The following is a 12,689-nucleotide window of genomic DNA, read 5'->3' on the forward strand; positions in this document are numbered from 1 at the left end:
TTATTATCTGTGCTACAGAGCGTTCAAACAAATACTGATTACATTATTTTATCACCAGCCCATCTCTCTATTTCATTTATATAGACAAAACTCATTTGGCTGATTTTTGCAGATCAGAAGTTTTTGATTTGTAAAATACTAGATATAAATACATAGTCTGACGCTATAGTTATATATAGAAAGTGTCTGCTCAGTGCAGCAGCAGGGAAGTGGAGTCTTATCATGTGATGGGACGAGAATTGACAGACTGTGGCACAAGGTGGCCCCCCAGGGAGGAAAAAGCGCCTATTTTGCAACATTTCAGATTTGACCTGATGACACTAGGGAACATGATAACATTGATCTGCAAACTCTGATGTCTGACGAATGTGGCAGCATCACGAGATAACAGTTCACACACACACACACACACACACACACACACACACACACACACACACACACACACACACACACACACACACACACACACACACACACACACACACACACACACACACACACACACACACACACACACACACACACACTTACTGAGCCTACACGCCACTGTAAAATGTTGGATGAATTCTAGTGCTGTCACAAGTTAACTCTCCAGAGGGAAGTTTCCACAGCATTTCCTCCCTGATGCTCACCTCGGCATCGTAGTGTTTGACAATTTGCAGGTCAAAGAAGTCATCCTCGTCTTCTCCACTCAGAGACGCATCCAAACCTCCGGCCTCAGGAACCTCAAACTGGTCCTGAGAGCTGAGGTCATCGGCTGGAGTGACAACAAGAAGAAAACCATTGTAAAGCAGCCTGAGAGTGGAAAAACAATCCTTCAAGCAAAAATTACTCATCCAATAAAAGTGTTTCTTAATATAGATCGTAATTTGATGTAATATAATTATCGGCGTATGGATCAGAACTAAATGGTTTTACACCCAAAAAAGTGACGTACGTTTGAGGTTCAGGAAGAGGACAGGAGTATGAGTCTCCATGCCTGGCAGAGGAACCCTGTGAACACACATGCACAACAGCTTGTCATCATTACATGTATTTGTCTGTACCTTGAAGTGATGTAGTTTGAACATGAGGAAACATTAATAAATCAGAGACAGGAACACGTCCTGCCATTTGTCGCACCATTCAGCAGGCGCTCCAGGAATGCCGCTGCCAGCAGAGGGCACCATGACGGCGTTTCTCTCCTCTGTCAGAGTCAAGCGCCACTCCAGCAGCTGAGCCTCCCTCTCCATGTCATCCTCTGTCTTCTCTGTGCACACAACAATACTCAAACATTTAGCAAGCCCCTCTGAAGACGCTATAGACGACTACATCGCTGGGAATTAAGGGAGCAATTGTGTGTTACCTGATTTGCTGACCAGGCTTTGCAGGTGTTGGTCGAGGTATTCCTGTCTCTTGGTGAGAGCGGCTAACCACTGCCCCCGCAAACGTTCCAGATCTCTTTCCTGTCCAACAAAGCAGTCACTCAATCATCTTTGGCTTCAATTCAGCAGCAAAATTGATTTAAGGTTTAGTGAAATTAGGTAAACAGACACTATGGACAGACAGATATATTCCACTGATCTACCTGATAACTGTCCATCTCATCTTCTTCCGGGTTTGCTGCAGTGTTCCTGATCTCAACGCAGCCCACTGACACCGCAAGCACTATCTCTGAAATCAGAGGCATGGTGCCCGAGTCCTGAACTGAACGCACGTCCACCTGGATCCGCCTGGACTGACCCTGCAGATGAACAGGGAGAGGAAGTATAGCGGATAGGACATAAGTTTAAACATTTTTGTATAATATTTAGAAGTTGGCATGTTTGCTGGAGTTTGCTTGTTCCTACCTGCCGAAGCTGGAAGATTCCCCCGGTCCGTATATCTCTAGCAGGAACCACCTCCACTGGGACAAACTCTCCGTTCTCGTTTATCTCCAGGATTTGAATCCACAGCTCCAGACGACGTGTTACCTCACTCCATCTGCAAAAAACAACATCATGAAGACAACTCCGAAACAACAAAACACTGGTTTTGCATCAGTTGCTGGAAAACTAGTCACGTAAGCCAGACTGAGATGAGTGTGTGTGTTTGAGTCTACCTGTCTCGTAGTGTGCGTGTCTTGGCCTGGATGATGCTGAGGTCCCACAGGGCGGGGTTCCTGCCTGCATCTGCCTGCCTGTGGCCATAAACCTCGATGGCGACCGCCCCTTCTGTGAGGTACTCGATGAAATCCTCAGTCACTGACACTGCCAGTTCCTACGGTGCCCATAGAGCCCAGTGTCATATTCACAACCTGGACGTGAACACTTGCCCACCCCTGTTATAAAAATCTTCCCACAAATGACTTATGAAAGCTGTTAAGTTTGTTGCTATACAAGATGATTCTCCTCCCCCTCCAGTACTCACCTTGCAGCTGTCAAACACCACCATGCAGTGTGGGTCCTTGGAGGTGGGTGATGAGGATGATGGGTCGACTTCAGGAGCCACGATGATTGGCTCAGACTGGTCCCAGAAGGAGTACTGACAGAAGACGAAGTTGGAGAGGTACTGGGGAAGACCAGTGGCCTGCAGGATCTTAATCTGCAGAGGATGCACAGGCCAAAGGTCGTTTAAACATATTTATAATTAAAATAAAAAGGCAAAATCTGACTCTTTCTGACTAATCACAATAGACACAGGAGAAAGTGACACTCTGATGATGTATTAGTCTTACCATGCATATAAATTTGCGATCCTGGATCTCGTTGTCTTGGTTGTTTTCTGGTTCGTCTCCTCCAGCTATGTTGTCCTCTAAGCCGCCTCCAACCCGCACCACCTCCACATGGAGACGCCCTGCCACCTGATCACAGGGAGAGGAGGGAACGCAAAGACACAATGGAAGATTTAACATTTAATAATCCTACTGTCCGCTTATCTTTTCCTAGAATTTTCAATATTCATTATCATTGTAGTAACAACATTATGGTCTTAAGGTGACCTTTGACCCTGACATTTTTCCATCTGTTACGATGGTGATGATCCACTGATTTAATCTCTTTCAGTTGATCAATGAGTCACTCTTGACAGGTGTCAGAGGGATCACTACAAATGGATGGGGGATACATCTAATTTCTTATACTTTTATACTGTGTAACTCCTCAGTATCCCTACCTCTCCCTTCTGGTTGATGATGGGAATGGCGTACTGCAGCTTGACATCGTAGAAAAGACAGGACAGGAAGACATTGGCCACGCCGATCAGACTGTGGTTCTCCTGCTCGTCAAAGAACGGGTCAGCCCGACGGAAATATGAGCGCATCATCTAGACAAGAGAAAGAGAGAATGTATTTTAAATAAATGCAAGGTTTAGCACCTTTTAATCACAAGTCACAATCAATACAGTCATTTAAAGAATGTATACACTCCTGCTACTGATGGTGATGTCATTGTGACCAGGAAAGGTTATTATCTTAAGACTTGACATGTCTTAAAGTTGCCGTGCTAACTCACTGGGTTGTCTTGGTGATTTTGGTGGTAGTCCTGCCACTCCTGGTACAGCTCTCTCATGTCCACCAGTCGGTTCTCCATCTTCTCCAAGCTCCAGATCTGTTTCCCTCGACAACGTCGTCGGACTTGAATCGCTGGTTCACTGAGCACAGCATCCCTCTACACACACACACACACACACACACACACACACACAGATGTGATTAGGTTATGGATTATGAACAGAAGAGAGGATACTTGCTCATGAGTGTGTTTGTGTACCTTGCGGTTTGCGTTGAGGTTGTCTGAGGGGATCTGCAGAGTGACTCTGTACTCAGTGTGTCGCTCCAGCTCGTCGGAGATAAAACAGGCTTCTTGCACCAGGAGGTTTGCCCTCACGATCTGTTCCCTCAACCTTCTCAGACTTCTCACCAACACTGCCTCTCTGCAGGGGGTGTCAGGGAAGAAGAGGAAATGTTTAATCTGCAACAAAACAAGCGGGCACATACCGACACACTCACAGACACTCACCTGTCCTCGTTCCACTGCTTCAGTCTGCTCTGAGCGCTGGTGGAATGGCTCATCCCTCCCATGCTGAGTCTCTCCAGACTGCGGTAGTGTGACTGTTGTCCTGGAACTTGCTGGCCGGGCGTCGGCGCTCCAGACTGACCTGTGGACAGACGGTCCGGGTTCAGCTTCTTGCGGAGCTGCTGGAGTTCCTGCTCGTACATCTGACTCTGCCGCTCCAGAGCAGAGCGCTTCTCCTCCTCATGCTGCCTCTCCAGAGACTGGAGGACGGCCTGCATGGGGTCTGACAGGACACAACAGAGAAGAGTCAGAAAACAGACGCACGATTATGAACATTGCAGTACATAGATATTTCATTTTCCCAACGTGTCCTTACCATTATTGCCCAGGGCTTTCATCATGACCTCTGTTTGGGCGAACTCGTAGGAGAAGCTGACCTCACTGGACACTTCGCTGGCTGAGTCACCATCTGCATCCAGCTGCTCACTGCTGCCACTGCTCTTCATGACTCCACCCTCACCATACTCTTCCTCCATTCCACGGGAACGTCGCTTAGGCAGGTTGATCCTGCAGGTAGGACGCAGGTTTATTACTTCTGATCTTTGGTATCATTTGGTCAATTTGCTCAAAACCTGATTGTTCCATCTTCAAATTGTTAACAACAACATATTCAATTTATTTTCCACACAACATGAAAACATTTAGGGATTGTATAAAATTACCTAAAGAAGTGATTGTTTCCCCAGAAGATTCGGTCTCCATGGTGAAGCTGCAGAGCACTGGTTACTGGAGAACCATTAACACATGTCCTATAACACAATGCAAACAGCGGTGTCATTCGGATTTACTCTTAAAACCCGATGTTTCTGTTTGTTAACGAATTATTGATCCTTGCAGTGTTACTTTCCTCCCTCAAAACTGAGAGTTGCCTAACACTGGAGCCTGGCCCTGTTATGTAACTTACCGAGCGTTGCGATAAGGGGTGAGGACAACAGCAGTGTCTGGCGTAATGTCGATGATGCAGTGTTCTCCCTGGATACCCATCCCACACAGCTGGATGTCCTGAGAGTCTGCGGAACCCACTTTGGTGTGTTCCTGAGACACAACATTTAAATTAAAATAGACATATACTTAAGTGTGCTCCTATACCTACAAGTTTGTATTGAATTCATCAGTTCTTATCCAGGCCAATGAACATCAATATATTTAATCTTGAAAGCTGTTTGATGCTTTCCACTCCAGCAGCTACTGTCAGTCACATGACATCCGCCGATTAGTTGTTAAAATGCAACTTCAGTTTGTATATTGCCAACAGTGTGCATTTGTAGGGATTTTCTATTTCAGCAGGGATGTGATGTTTTGAATCTGAGTCTACACAGACGCTTAATGATTAGTGACACTGTTGTTTCGTCAATTAGAGAAAACCTAAACAGATAATTAAGAAGATGAGAGCATGAGGGGCACAGTGTGTGTGTACCTTCAGGTAGTACACCAACAGTTCATTAAGAGCAGGATCAGCATTAAGGTTGACGAGAAAGCTCTTGTCATCTCCGACTTTAATCCCTGATGACTGGAGAGAAATACCCAGACTCTCCAACTGCTTCTGACGCTCCTGCAAACACAACACAAGGACAAACCCATCATACTCAAGCAGGGATTAAAAAGAGAAATGCAGAAAATCTATTCAATTATTAGATGTTTGTTCGTCCGACCTGTGCAACCTCCTCAGTTTTGCGAAGCTTTTGCTCCCAGGTGATGGTCATCTCTTGAATCAACTTCTCAGACTCTTCCAGGCGCTCCTTCAGGTCAGGAGCTTTTAAAGACTGGAGAAAGAAAACTGTGAATGAGAGCGGGGGAGAGCCGAGACTTTAACGTGCAGATTTCAAATATTTCGAAGCTGTCTCACCTCTGCCTGAGTGAGCTGCACTCGCAGTTTCTCTACTTCCTCTCTGAGCTCCCTGATGATACGAGCGTTGGGGTCTTCATTAACGACAGCATGGTTGACTATGCTCTTAGCTCGGTCTGCGTAACGCAGCGTCGACAGCGTCTCCTCATAATTGTCTGCTGAAGGACTCACGGTTGCAACCATCGCTGTGCGACTGTTGCCCCCTAGACAGTCCTGGACACAGGAGAGAGAAAGGAGTGGAAATTAGATGTGTTGGATTCATGAGACAATGAGAAAATGCACAATAGAATGCATTTCCTCTCTGTGGTGGACACGCAAGTCTATGGTTTCTGTACCTTTAGCAGCCATGTCAGAACAGAGTCTCTGTAAGGGACAAACTTGGTCTTGTTTTTGGCAGTCCCCTGTTCAGCCAGCGCAGAGATCACCAGGCCGAGAGTCGTCAGAGACCTGAAACACACATACACACAAAAACAATGAGAGGGGCTTTTCACTTGCTACAATCTGCTATCTGGAGGTAAATAACATCAAATTCTCCAAAACTGTAACGTTATCTCTATAATTTCTTACACATTTTCAGGTTCAGTGCACCTGCAGAGTGATATGACAACTCTCTATTGAAATAATACAAATGGGAAACAAATGTAACACGGCTGTAAACAATCTCGGAGTTCAGAGTCAAGTAAACAGCTAAATGGGATGACAAGCAATCATGATTTTGTAAATGTGTGGTCAGTTTTTGCATACTTGTTGATGTTGCTTCCTTCTTTCAGTCGTTCTCCTGCAGCTCCGGTTTTTGCTGCTCGCTCACTCCCAGCCAAATCTACCAGACTCAACCGACTGACCTTTTCACCACTCGTCTAGAAAAAGAGAGACAGACAAAGACACGTCAGATTATTAACTTGAATGTTAAAGAGAACAGGTAAACTGATAAACTTGCTGTCATTTTTTACTTAAACTTTGCTGAATGTAATTTTTACTGTAACTTACTGTTCATCAAAAGCTTTTCCTTCCCACAAGCACTTTTCTATTCAAGTTGGGGGGAAATTCTAGTTAATCCTACCTCAGACTTTGTCTCTTTTAGTCCCAACTAGTTACAACAGGCTATATTAAACATGAAATACTACTGCCCACAAATAATTACACCAGCCAACTTGAAAGTGACATACTGTATGTAACTCAAAGCAATAAATGCCACTGTCATCAAGGCATGTTCTGTTGATTTAGTTAGAGTATGACATGGTTGAGCATTTTCAATTCTGTCCATGTTTCGCCTGATCATCTTCTTACTGCTGGTACAGATTCCTGATTCAGGGTAGGATTCCAAATGGCAAAGAGGGATGTAATGTCCAGCCTGGTGTTTAGACGTACAAATATTCTGGAGCTGGAACATTTACGCAGATCGTGATGTGCTGACACTCCAAGCAGCTCGGTGCAGCCACATAAGGTCTGACCAACCTCTGATGGAACATTAATCATTAGACACTCAACACCAAGACAATCAACTGCTGACTTTTCAACAGCTTTCAACTGAGCACCGCCCTGATTTGTGAGCATCAGAGCAACACAGAACCCAGAGATAAATAACGAGGCATTTACTTTTCTTCAGAAACCTCCCCTCATTAATTAGCTGTGAAGTGAATTGGGCTGGAAGCTTTGGTCCATTCTTGCTCTTTTCTCACTGTCTTTAACAGCTTACGCTTTTTTTGTCAGGCTTTGGTTTCCCATCTTTAAGTATTTTGTCGACAGTTTCTCTCTGTGTCTTTCCAAGAGCTGTTGAGAATATAGATATCACTCCCCCATCTGTACTGTACAGATCAGATTCCCTTCAGGCCGAGCGTGACAAGCCAGTAGCTGACAAAGCTGAATGTAACACCCGATCTACACCTGCAGCCAGAGCAGAACGTCCGCTGATGCAGTCCTGTGTCTGCACTGGACCAGTGACCTGCTATTCTGTTGACCATATGTATCTGATAAAGAACTACTCAGGTGTTCTTTCTAAATGTAATACAGATAAATATAAATATTTTCCATATAAGCATTATTATATATCAGCAAGAATAACAACCCAGTGACCTCTGACACAGATTTTCTCATAGTAGCATAAAAATGTAAGTTAAGAGCAAAACAAAAAATCCTCAAGTCTCTTGAGAATTGAATGTAAATCCCACCTCCAGACTATTATTTATTTCTGCTTACAAACACAGCTAAATAAATCAAATCCGCAAATTAAGCTGAATTTCTCTCTCATTCTCTCCCCTTCTCTTTATTGCTGCTCCCCTCCCTCTCATTCACTTCTTCGCTCTCAGTCTTCTTTTAAAAGGAGTCAGGAACCCTGACTGACTCATCCTTCACTTTTGCCAAGTGCTGGCTCATGTGCTAGCTGCTGGGTTGTATTGTAAGGTCTCCACTTTGCAATGCAAAGGGCCTTGAGATGATTTATATTGTGCAATAAAAATGTAATCAAATGTCATGGAAATTAATTGAATCAGTACTGCAGTAAGTCATTGTTGTATGTGTGAAGTGGTACGTGGGTTGAAGCAGCATCTGTGTTTGACTGATCAATAATGCTCTGAAAACCCTGTCACCCTGTCTCTGTCTGTTCCTAAACCTTTGGAAGGTACGACATCAGTAGCAGTGTCTATTTTAAGCACCTGAAACTGTTGTACAGCAGCTAAATTTAGTCCCTCGTTCCTCCACTTGCGCACAGTTTTAGCTCTTACGTTCCTCAAAGGGATCTTGGTCCCCTGGTAAAGTTCCTTTAAACCAAAAAGCTCACTGCTGAAAAGACCCAGTCATGAAATGAACTGATAGAGATCAACCTCTGGGAGTACTGGTACAGATCAGCCTGTGGCCGAGAGTAAAGCAAACTATTAAACAAACAAGAGATGTGTATCTGTAACTCTGAGCAAAATGAGATCAAAAGACAGATAAAACCTGGTTTTGTTGTTGTAGCAAACAGATGGAGAGGAGGCAAACCTGGTGAATGTGTACATCAGCACATACAGTGGGAAATAACAACTTAGTGTAATTGATTTATAACAGCTGCTTAATGCAATAACCAGTGACTGGAGCTTAACGTACAGCAGCAGGCCCTTTTACCTGGTGGTGTTACACTCTGTCAGGAAACCAACAATTTTTTTCAGTGCACATCATTGATGGATAAATGTATTAAGGACTTTTATCATAAAAGGAAAACACCAAGTGGTTTTATTTCTATTATTATTTTAACTAGAGCCGGGTAATAAAATCAACAATTATCGCAACACAAAAGTCCAATATATATATATATATATATACATACATATATAGATATTGATACAATCTTTTGCATTTCACGGTGAGGAGATATAACATGTAATTGATCAACCTCAGATGTGTCATTCTCTGCTCATAAAAAAAAAGAGCAAAAAATAAATAACAATGTGACATTTATTGTGATGATCTGTGTCAATATCTACAGATTTTCTTTTTTTATCTTGGCTGGTGAGATAGCGAGGAGAAGAAAATACCAGCTCTTGTGGCATCGTCTTCCCAAATAAAAGATTCAGTAAGCGGGAGAGATGACACCAGGGTCAGTAACCAAATCAGCAAGAAGGACATTTAGCTTGTCAGCCTTTGCAGCTTTAAGGTTTTAGCACAGAACAAGTGTCAGGGCATCGTAACTACCCATGCTTGTCATTATGGATAAACATGCAAAAGATTGTCTGGAGTCAGCAAAGCAGGGATCAAAACAGCAAACAACTGAGGGTTTGGTGACAAACAGGGCCAAAGTACTAAGAGAATGAACTTTGAATGGAGTGTCTGAGCACACCATGCCACTGAAAGGAAATCCTTTGATGAGCTGTCGAGCTGCAGAATGACTCATCCAGCACTGAGTGACTCTGCTGTCTGCTTCACAAAGATCCTGAGTCAGTAGATGGTGCAGATGAGCTCCACTTCCATATCTACAGTCAATCCTCTAAAGCAATACAATTTGAGGATTTGACATAGCCTATTTTTATACACATCCAATGTGAAAGAACAATACAAGAGAAATGGGCAAAGTTTCAGTGCTTCTCCCTTTAGAGCTGGATGAGAGATTTATGCATTTTACATGTTTTTCATCATTTTCAAGACATGTTACTGATGAAGACGAAAACAACAGTGAAATAACAAAGAAGATTCAGACCCAGGTAACATTCCTGCTGACCCACTGAGTAAAGATCAGTAGGTAAAAGAAATGTTTGTGATAATTTGAATGGATGAATCTTCTAACTTTTCACGGACACCCATTTGAGAACCACTGATCAGGTTCAGGATGATGAGAAGTTACTGCAGTGGAAGATCTGTTACTATTAATAACTGGCGCTGTTATCATTTCTGATGTTATTAATACCTTTGAGTACTGTTACTGTCATTAGAACAACCAGTATGACAGTGGTAAACTACTACAACAGCTCTCCTCTAGCTGTCCCTCTCTTCTCTCTCCCTCACTTTCTCCTCTTTATATGTGGCTGTTTACATACACACTGTGCATGAATTTAGCAAACACTCTGGGGACTATTCCAGATGGATGATAGTATGGCCTCTCATTGCCTTGGGAACATTGTTTCATTGTTCAGCAGTCAACTTATTAACTGTTGTTTTCAGAAGGTATTTTGCACACTCAGCATTTTTTATTGTCCACTCGCTTCTTCAGCATTTTGAAGACAGGTCTAGCGCTCCACACAGCAACTGCTTAGTAACAACAAGCAACACAATGTGGAAGATAAACAGGCAACTGAACTACACAACAAATATAGGTTCTGAACATCATTCACACTGCACTGAAAAGAACATGTGTCCTAAGTGGCAGGGGTTTGAAACGGTCATAAATAAGTTTCTGTTAAATAATATGAATTAATTTGACATTTTCAGTTCATTTGAAATTTTAATATATTTATTTGAAAATAAATGTATTTAGAAAGTGGAGAGAATACAAATCCCCAGTGAAAGATAAACAACTGATACAAGCAACTACAGGATGTGTCAGCTAAGTGATTCACTCACTGACTACACAGTGTTGGCTGTTTGCTTGATGAATCTACTGACTGACAGACTTCGTGACTCTGGAAGTTCCTTGAAAACAGATCATCCTGTATCAGCTGACGGTCTCACAGTCAAGCCTGTGAATTATTAACAGGATTCACTGGTGACAGGTTGGTCTGGAAAAAGAGTGAGAGCAGCAGAGGCTAAGTGGGTCAGCAGGGACGAAGAATTAGCCATTAAGGTTTTTCTCAGAGTACTGGTCAGACCGCTGAGCTGACAACACCCTCCAGCAGCTGATTGATCAAAACACTGTTTGTATAGTCCAAGTGCACAAAATGACACACAGATGGATTCTGGGACAACAGAGGACCAGAGAGTAGTTTCACGTGTCCTGGAACAGTTCTGCGTCCCAGACAAACAGGAGAAATCACGGTCAATACTATCTATCACTGTGTCATTAGCAGAATCGCTGTGAACAGTGAATGGAGCCTTAAGTGCTATAAGAACAACTTGTAGCTGAGAGTGCAGCTTCATGTTGAATGTTTCGTTAGCCGTCACACTGTGGCGTACCATTGCAGCTTGCTGTTGGATTATGTTGACAGCTGATGCCTGGTCACTGCACTGACTGTGCTCAGTGAGAGACAATATTTTCATGTCCGTTGCACTGCTGGTAATTCCATTGCTCCACCCTGCTTTCTCCCAGTGTGGGCAACATTTTTTCCTTCTCAATCCATAGTGTTGCACCTTAGCCTGGGGTTTCTGCCTCTCAGTACAGGCCAGACTCATTATCCTTATTGGAATTAGACCCACCTAGTTTTTAGAAAAAACTTGTTGAGATGTGTTTGACCATGTCTATTCTCTGTTTTTACATGAATTTTCTGATGGAATGGCAGTTTGCAGTTTAAAGCATGCACTTTATGGGCCTATGGAATTGGATCCAAACCTCAAGGAAATTACCAATCACATATTGTATATAATGTTTATATCTGAAGTGGCTACTGTTGAGTTTCTATACTTTATTTACTGTTCTCTGACAACAGAAAGAGCTCATTCTTAAAAAATACTGGAATAAGTAAACAAGTACGACAAAGGCTTCTCTGGGCTCCAACCCCCATGCAGGTGCCATAGCCATTGAGTTCTGCGCCCTGAGGCTGTAGAAGCAGAGCGTACACAATCCCTTTGCAGTGACCATGATCCTTTAACTCCAACTGTGACAGCAGCAATCCCCACCCAGTGACCATCCCAGACCTACCCCCTGCAGCAGAAGAAGGCTCCACTCCCTGTGGGGGCCGTGAAAAAGCCAATTATCTAGTGGACTTTTACAATTACACATGATTGATGGCTAAACTAAATCAACCACACACTCAGAACAATCGAGAGCTCGCTTCAGCAGCATCAGCAGCACCGGGAGAAATCCTGCCGCGTCAGTTGGCCGTCAAAACATCCATAACGCCTTCCTGGCAAGTAACACCACAGATTGAATCCAATTCTGTGGAAAACACTGATTTGTATGATATGGTCTTACCCCAGACTTCAAGTCCGTGAGTGTGTGTGTGAGGATGATGTTGAAGACAGCGTGCGATCGACTGCTCTCCTCATTCATGTTGGTTGCAGCGACCGTCCGAGACTTATTCCCCTCTGACATTAGAGACTCAATGTCCTGTCAGAACAACAGAAATCACATCTTGATTAATAAGTAAGAATAATGTCTTCCAATTAAGACTGGACTGCTTTTGTGGGGCATCATACATGCCACTGTGTTTGACAGACTCCTGGCTTGTTTATATATTTGATAATCT

At 43.4% G+C, this 12,689-nt stretch overlaps 1 protein-coding gene across 5 annotated transcripts in view; it reads right to left on the reverse strand.

The window, feature by feature from the left end:
- kif13ba (kinesin family member 13Ba) overlaps nucleotides 1–12,689 on the reverse strand; it is a 46,725-nt gene that overhangs the window by 11,481 nt on the left and 22,555 nt on the right. For all 5 annotated transcript variants that reach the window (XM_053420968.1, XM_053420961.1, XM_053420954.1 and 2 more), the window contains exons 8-29: nucleotides 12,416–12,550; nucleotides 6,628–6,740; nucleotides 6,219–6,330; nucleotides 5,884–6,096; nucleotides 5,690–5,800; nucleotides 5,455–5,589; nucleotides 4,942–5,072; nucleotides 4,700–4,786; nucleotides 4,354–4,544; nucleotides 3,981–4,260; nucleotides 3,732–3,894; nucleotides 3,474–3,629; nucleotides 3,136–3,285; nucleotides 2,699–2,824; nucleotides 2,392–2,565; nucleotides 2,084–2,241; nucleotides 1,833–1,965; nucleotides 1,571–1,726; nucleotides 1,349–1,448; nucleotides 1,126–1,252; nucleotides 941–996; nucleotides 636–760 (exon numbers count right to left, since the gene is read on the reverse strand). In XM_053420968.1, coding sequence (XP_053276943.1) covers nucleotides 636–760; nucleotides 941–996; nucleotides 1,126–1,252; nucleotides 1,349–1,448; nucleotides 1,571–1,726; nucleotides 1,833–1,965; nucleotides 2,084–2,241; nucleotides 2,392–2,565; nucleotides 2,699–2,824; nucleotides 3,136–3,285; nucleotides 3,474–3,629; nucleotides 3,732–3,894; nucleotides 3,981–4,260; nucleotides 4,354–4,544; nucleotides 4,700–4,786; nucleotides 4,942–5,072; nucleotides 5,455–5,589; nucleotides 5,690–5,800; nucleotides 5,884–6,096; nucleotides 6,219–6,330; nucleotides 6,628–6,740; nucleotides 12,416–12,550 — 3,132 coding nt within the window. The remainder of the gene's footprint in view (nucleotides 1–635; nucleotides 761–940; nucleotides 997–1,125; nucleotides 1,253–1,348; nucleotides 1,449–1,570; nucleotides 1,727–1,832; nucleotides 1,966–2,083; nucleotides 2,242–2,391; nucleotides 2,566–2,698; nucleotides 2,825–3,135; nucleotides 3,286–3,473; nucleotides 3,630–3,731; nucleotides 3,895–3,980; nucleotides 4,261–4,353; nucleotides 4,545–4,699; nucleotides 4,787–4,941; nucleotides 5,073–5,454; nucleotides 5,590–5,689; nucleotides 5,801–5,883; nucleotides 6,097–6,218; nucleotides 6,331–6,627; nucleotides 6,741–12,415; nucleotides 12,551–12,689) is intronic.

The sequence above is a fragment of the Pleuronectes platessa genome, chromosome 1 (genome assembly GCF_947347685.1).
Source record: "Pleuronectes platessa chromosome 1, fPlePla1.1, whole genome shotgun sequence".
Taxonomy (NCBI): Eukaryota; Metazoa; Chordata; class Actinopteri; order Pleuronectiformes; family Pleuronectidae; genus Pleuronectes; species Pleuronectes platessa.